Source organism: Austrofundulus limnaeus, unplaced genomic scaffold (assembly GCF_001266775.1).
Source record: "Austrofundulus limnaeus strain Quisiro unplaced genomic scaffold, Austrofundulus_limnaeus-1.0 Scaffold35, whole genome shotgun sequence".
NCBI lineage: Eukaryota > Metazoa > Chordata > Actinopteri > Cyprinodontiformes > Rivulidae > Austrofundulus > Austrofundulus limnaeus.
Window position 1 is genome coordinate 1,330,396 of NW_013952437.1, and position 7,051 is coordinate 1,337,446.

Sequence of the window (7,051 nt, forward strand, 5' to 3'; positions counted from 1 at the left end):
CAGAGAGGAGAAGGTAGAAACGACTCAGTCTGAAACTGAAAATATGGATGGAGGACAACAGAGCTGCTTCATGGAAGAAGAACCTCAGCTTAGCCTGTTAGTCTTTGCTCTAGCGCTGACGCTATTTTGCCTTATATGTATTAGCTCGGTGCTAGCGTGACAAACTAACAAGCTAAAATGAGGTCCTCCATCCATATTTTCAGTTACAGGCTGAGTCAGTTCTACCTTCTCCTCTCTGTCAACACTTTCTGGTTTCATTTAAAGGAGCTGATCATCAGATATTGACCAAGATTAACCTTCAGGGTGGATATAGCTCACTAACAGCCTCGTGCCGAGAACCTATCCACATCATCATTTACCCAGAATGCTTTGCATGTAATTAAATGGCCCCATCCGTTTAATATATTTTTAAACTTTTAGTTTAAAAATCATAAAAACTAAACAGCCTACAGTATTTTTACTGTCTTTATTTCACAATTAAAACATATGTTTATCAAATAAAGTCTAATGTTACAACTAATCGGGGATCCCTTYAAGACCTGCAGATTGCAAGTTCAAAACCTCTCCCAGGTGTTTCATACACTCTTCTAATGTGCCACTGAAAATGAAAATGTCACCAGGATATGCATCAGTATTTGAACTGCAGCGGGACCTGCATGTAAAACATGACTTTGAAGTCAGACGGCACCCTGAGGGGAACAAAAGGTTTTATCTGCTGAGTTAGAGGCTCCTGCCTGAAGCTGTCAGAGAGATCAGTGGTGCTTAAACATTTTACTCTCCTCATATTTATCCAGTAAAGTCATCAGATTGTGATATACATCAAATCAGTGCACATTTTCAAACTCTTCCAACTCTCTCAGGTTTGGATGGATGCAGGAAGTCAGATTTTCTACTCCTACGGTGTTTGCACTGGTGTYCTGACATCATTAGGTAGCTACAACAAGTACAACAACAACTGCTACAGGTCTGTATTTTTATGGTTCTGATACTTTTACCCAGCTCACATTGCTCAGCCACTGAGGTTAACGTGTTTTGTCATGTTTAACTGTCWTCCAAACAGAGACTGTGTTCATCTGTGCTTGTTAAACAGCTTAACCAGCTTTGTAGCTGGCTTCGCCATCTTCTCTGTGCTCGGYTTTATGGCCAAGGAGCAGGGTGTGGATATATCAGTGGTGGCTGAATCAGGTGCTGAGAGTTGATAATTATAGTTAAAATGAAAAATATGCTGTTRTGCTTTGCACCAGAACACACTTTTTAAGTGTACTTTTACAGGCCCAGGCTTGGCATTTATTGCTTATCCTCGAGCCATGGCTCTGATGCCTCTTCCTCAGCTGTGGGCAGTTTTCTTCTTCATTATGCTCATTCTTTTAGGATTAGATAGTGAGGTAGGACCAGAAACCTAGCTTCAAATTGTCAAACTGAAACTACATGATTTTTTTTGTGATAACAGACATTAGTTTTTATCATCCCAACAGTTTGTATATCAGGAGTCCTTGGTCACCACAATCTCTGACATGTATCCCTCCTTTTTTCAAAACGCCTGTCGACGTAAACTTCTTCTTTTATTCATTTGTATCGGAGGTTTCCTCGTTGGTTTGGTGATGGTAACTGAGGTGAGTAGATTGATATGAAATGGAACAAATAAAGGCCTTTATGTGATTTTTCTCTTTGAAACAATGACAAAATGTTCAGATCATATGGGTCAAAGTTAGTGTGCGAGTTCGGGAGAAATCTGCAAAATTTCCACGCAGCTGCAATGTTATGGCTGGTTAGTGCAAGTTTGAAAAGGAAAAAGAAATCACATACTGTAGTTCTGAAGGGGCAAATATGTTACACAAAACAGTAGGTTTAATTGAATGATCTGTGTGCTGCCTTTCAGTGATGGATTCTGTATTATTTGGTTTTTACAGGGAGGCCTTTATGTTTTCCAGCTGTTTGATTACTATGCCTGCAGCGGGATGGCACTGTTGTTATTTGCTATTCTTCAGTCTGTCTGTGTCGGATGGATCTATGGTAGGAAACAGTCTTAACTTTGTAACTGCTAATTTCTTTGTGTTGTTAGATAATAAAATCAGAATATTCAACACTGAATCAGGTGCAGATCACCACTATGATAATATAGAAAGCATGATTGGCTATCGTCCCTGGCCTTTTATGAAATACTGTTGGAAGTTCTTCACACCAGCTATCTGCACTGTGAGTATTCAGTTTTGTTTCATCCTTTCATTTCACACACGAACTTTCATTGTTTTAAGGTTACTTTGAAGACATTATGAATCTGAAGATACATTTAACTCTAACTTTATTAGAACAAAAGCTTAACATGTCTAGTATAAAGGCTGATTGTGCCATTTCTTTTGTTTAGTTCACATTTCTGTTCTCTGTGGTCAAACATGTGCCTCTCAAATTCAACAACACCTATGAATACCCATGGTGGGGWTATGCTGTTGGAGGATTTTTCACACTATCTTCAACATTATTGGTACCTTTATGGATGTTTTACGCCATAATCATCACTCCAGGAACACTAAAACAAGTAACTGACTCTATTTTTCTACACTAAAATTATTGATTTATTAGTGACGTTTACCTTCTCCTTTTTGTTTGCCATAAACCTATTTAAATGCTATTGCTTTTTAATGGCATACTTGTTCCTCTTTTGTTTAGAGATTAAAACATCTTTGCACTCCAGCAAAAGACTTACCTTGGGCCACAATAAAGAAGACATCAAACCATGAAGCTTTTCAGACGTTCACAGATTTGTTCACACTGCGCAAAAAAGAGGATTCAGGTGAAAATAAGGACAGAACTCAGTGGTCATCTGTACTTTAAGGCACAATAAATAAATAAATAAATAAATTACAAAGAAGTTAGCAAGATTACTTTAACTAAGGTTACCCAGCAGGTTACATCTGATTTTTTGTTCTGTTTGCTTTTTTTATATTCTTACCACCTGATAATGGACATGGTTTGATATATTAAAATTTTATTGTTTTTGCATATAAAAAAGACTAAATGTCTTTTTTGTCCACTTTTTTCATCCACTTCTTTTTTTTCTAAAGACATTTGCATTATTTGCAATTTGCCTCTAGGGGGCGCTAAATATCTATTTTTGAATCATTTTATAGCGAAATTGAAGCTCAACTGTGCTCCTGAGCTGCATTCACCAGTAGGTATCTATTCAAAAAGCCACCCCCCCCCCCAACACACACACACTGTCCATGTCTTTTTGTTTTGCCTAAAATGTTGTCGAATAAATAACTACAAATCAGGAATAATTGTATCACAAAAATATGAAGGTACAGCTAAATTTTAATAAAAGTTAGAGATTGCTGTCTTAATACTAGAAGATAATGGGCGAGAGGTGGACCACTCTTTGAACAGATCATCAGTTCATCACCAAACCAAAACAGAGACAAAACAAACAAACAAAGAATACATGCACACAATCACAGCTCAGGCCAAGTTTAATGTCAAATCAAGCCAACATGCAGGTTTTAGAACTGTGAGATGAACACGTACACATGCACAAACACGGAAACTTCAGTACCTGTCCAACTGATACGCATTTGTAAAAGCAAGACTTAAAAATGACTGCATTCCTCTAAAATGCACGCATCATGGTGAAATCAGCTGTGTCATTTTTAACTGTTTATTAAAGGGAGGGTTGTTATTACTGAATGAAATATTAGTGATCTGAAAATAGAATCATGTTAATAACTAGAATAATAAAAATAACTGTTTGCACAAATAAGGGAGAGAACTGAGTCAAGTAAAGCACCAACAGAGGGCACTTCAGCTGCAGGGCAGACCTTCATGGGGTCCAACCTTGTCAGGATCAGAGTCTGTGACAGCAGGTCCATCCATGTTCACATCTTCTAACTCTTTACCTTCATCACTCCTTGCTTTGTGCTTCATGTATTGTGTGAACTCCATGTTACGCAATGCATGACAACCTGAGGGTAATAAAAAAGAAAATTACAATGCTTCATGATTTCAGGCCTGTTATAGAACACTGGTCAGTGTTGAAGTCTTATAATCCTGAAGCTGCAAGTTCAAGCCCAGCTTGTGTCAAGCAGTGTAGAATAAAACAGTTGCCAAATCTTTCATGTCAGTTTTTTTTTCTTGTGGCAAGAAGGGAGCAGCAAAAACAAATCAATACAATTCAAATACATTGAGTATCTTTAAAATACAAATCTAACAGCTAGAATAAAATACATTAATGCTCAGTAATAAATTACGACACGACTTCATTTACTTACTATAATCTAATTGTTTGATACAATTACTGAATAACAACTGTCCTAAATCTCTATTATGTGATTTTTTTCGACCTACCGACAGATTAGCTGTATCCTGTTTGCTTCCTGTCACAGCGCCAACACTAACACAAAGGCTGCACAAGTGTGTTAAGTGCTTGTTGCTGTAAAGCAGGAGGCTAATGCCAATTAGCTGTTGTTTATGCATGACTGTAAGCATGCAACACGGCACCCCAGTGATCTAAGCTTTTTTTGGACTTCTCACCTTGCTCAGGCTCTTACATAAATCCCATTTAGTGCTCAACTCTCATTACCCCACTACACCAGATGGCACTCAAAAGGCAAATCTATCTATAACTAGCCACGACAAGCTCGTGAATCAATTTTCATATATCTGTACTCTGTTTTGTTGAGCTGTTTTAATGAAGCACATGTTGGAATAGATAGTTATTCCATCCATTCATTATCTTTTATCCACTTCTTTCCTTTCTGAGTCACTGGTGTCCCCATCCAGCAGTCACTGTGCGTGGGGTGGGCTACACCCTGGACAGGTTGAAGTCCATCACAGGGACACAGAGACAAATGAGACAGGCAGTTGTTCACTCTCTCACTCACACCTGAGAAGCATTTAGACTTAGTTTTAGAATTAGCAAAACATTCATGTTTTTGGTCTATGGGAGGAAACAGGAGTATCTGGAGAAAACCCACACATGCACAGAGAGAACATGCAAACGCTAAAGGCCCCCGACTGGGATTTGATCTGACAACCTTCTTGCTGAAAGGCAGCTCTACCTAAATATCACATATATCAATTTTCTATGCAAATTTAATACTGGAATGCATAAAATCTGTTACATTTTGTGAGTTAAATACATTTGGTATCACTCATTAACAATTAGGAGTTAGGGATGTTTTCACTCATGATTGCATATCAGGAAATGATTTTTAACTTTACAAATGTGCTGATTTTAAATATAAATTTAGCATTTCAAAAACAACATGTTTTCAACAAAACTGCTTACCTAAGCAATGCCATCGCCCCCTCACATGACACAATTTTGGAGAAGAATAACCTGCTGAGTTACACCTCAGATTGACTTTTTGACCCTGGAGATGACCTGGTTTAGTCAAACAATGGCGCCAAGATGTAATCACCTTTAAGGTCTATGTGAATTAAAGAAGACAGGTGTGACCCTTAACGTGCACCGTGACTCCCAGACATCCTGCTTACCACCTCTGATTTGCGTAGAAGGTGTGAATCCAATTTGTTGGGATTGAGGATTAGGAAGAGTCAAACCCCTCCGGTTTAACAGCTTGCTAGTGACAATTTTTGGATGCTAAGAGGATAAACTCAAGCTTCTTGGTCTATAAATCCCACTTGTGGGCACTGGCATTCTTAGAGAAACTGTGTGACAGATTGTTTCCTTGTTTACATCCTGTGCAATTCCATGAATGATTGCACTAGAAATCAAACAGACTGCTTTTTATTTAAACACATTTAAATGTTTGATTACAACCATGGGAAACTTACATGGTGGTAGAATGAAATAAATATGGCGTAATGGAAATAATACTTTTAGGTTTAAGCCAGTAATTCATGACATGCTTTAATGACCTGGGTTTTCATGACATGCTGTTTGTCAGTAGAATGATTAAAGTCAGAACAAGATTTGCTAACAACAATCATTCTTAGATATCACTTGTGTTTATCTTTGTGTATATATTTAAATATGGTTTGAGTTAGATTACAGTAAGTGCATCTTGTTATTCAAATAATTTTATGTGTCAAACACATTAATAGATAATATGATCCTTCCATGGTCCTAAAATTAGGCAAATAGAACATCATTTATAAAAATAAGGCCAAAATGCAGAAATGGTTGATGAAACTGGAGTATTTGGAAAAAATGCACAAGAAAACTCCAAACAAACTTAATCTTCATACATTTTGAACAAGAAACTTTCCTGTAAAAAAGATGGTGAAATATCTACAATTTATTATGTCTATGAAAAGTTGGAGCATTCCTACTTTTGAAATGTAAAACACTTTAATATTCACAGAAGTACCTTAACATTCTACACAGAAGAAACTTTGTTTCACAGTTTAGTTTTACATTACATCATTGAGGTTGTTATTGTTTATGATTTAAAAATACATGATTAGTGTAACATATTATACAGTCCAGATTTATAAAAATAATTATTTACATTTATAAATAACAACATATAGGATAAGGTAAAAAAAAACTTTATGATTTTAAGATTTAAGGTTCCAAAATATACATTATTAAAACATATTGTAGAGGCTCATTACTTTATCTGAATGCTGCTTTGCAAAAAAAAATAATAATAAAATAAAATAGAAAATGATAATAAAAACCTGATTTTGGTCTTGTACTATGCATCTATACTAGTATATGTTGACACCTTTGTAAAATAATCACCTAAGTCATATTCTTTTAAGCATGTCAAGAGACTCAAAAAATGTCATATGGTAAATTTTTGGTTATTTTTTTTGTGTTTCCTGAAAAAACTAAAGAAAAAGAAAAAAGACTTGGGCGATCCTTTTAGGAGGATGTTGATGTGAAATGTAATGAACTAAAGCAGTGGTTTCTTAACCTTTCTTGAGGTACAGAACCCACCAGTTTCGTATGCGCATTCACCGAACCCTTTTTAGTGATAGATAAAATATAATTATTTTTCCAAATTCAAGACATAGGTATATGTTTTTTTTACTGGTATATAAAATGAGCCGTGCATTAACATCACCTTGCTCAAAGAACAAAACCAAC

At 36.3% G+C, this 7,051-nt stretch overlaps 1 protein-coding gene across 1 annotated transcript in view; it reads left to right on the top strand.

Annotated features, from left to right (window-relative positions):
• Nucleotides 1-3,183, top strand: part of LOC106516077 (sodium- and chloride-dependent GABA transporter 2) — a 14,603-nt gene extending 11,420 nt beyond the window's left edge. Inside the window, exons 7-14 of the mRNA XM_014006258.1 lie at nt 861-964; nt 1,061-1,185; nt 1,273-1,385; nt 1,476-1,613; nt 1,911-2,013; nt 2,096-2,196; nt 2,366-2,536; nt 2,668-3,183. Of these exons, the coding sequence (XP_013861712.1) occupies nt 861-964; nt 1,061-1,185; nt 1,273-1,385; nt 1,476-1,613; nt 1,911-2,013; nt 2,096-2,196; nt 2,366-2,536; nt 2,668-2,832 (1,020 nt within the window). The 3' untranslated portion in view covers nt 2,833-3,183. The remainder of the gene's footprint in view (nt 1-860; nt 965-1,060; nt 1,186-1,272; nt 1,386-1,475; nt 1,614-1,910; nt 2,014-2,095; nt 2,197-2,365; nt 2,537-2,667) is intronic.
• The last annotated feature ends 3,868 nt before the right edge of the window (nt 3,184-7,051 follow it).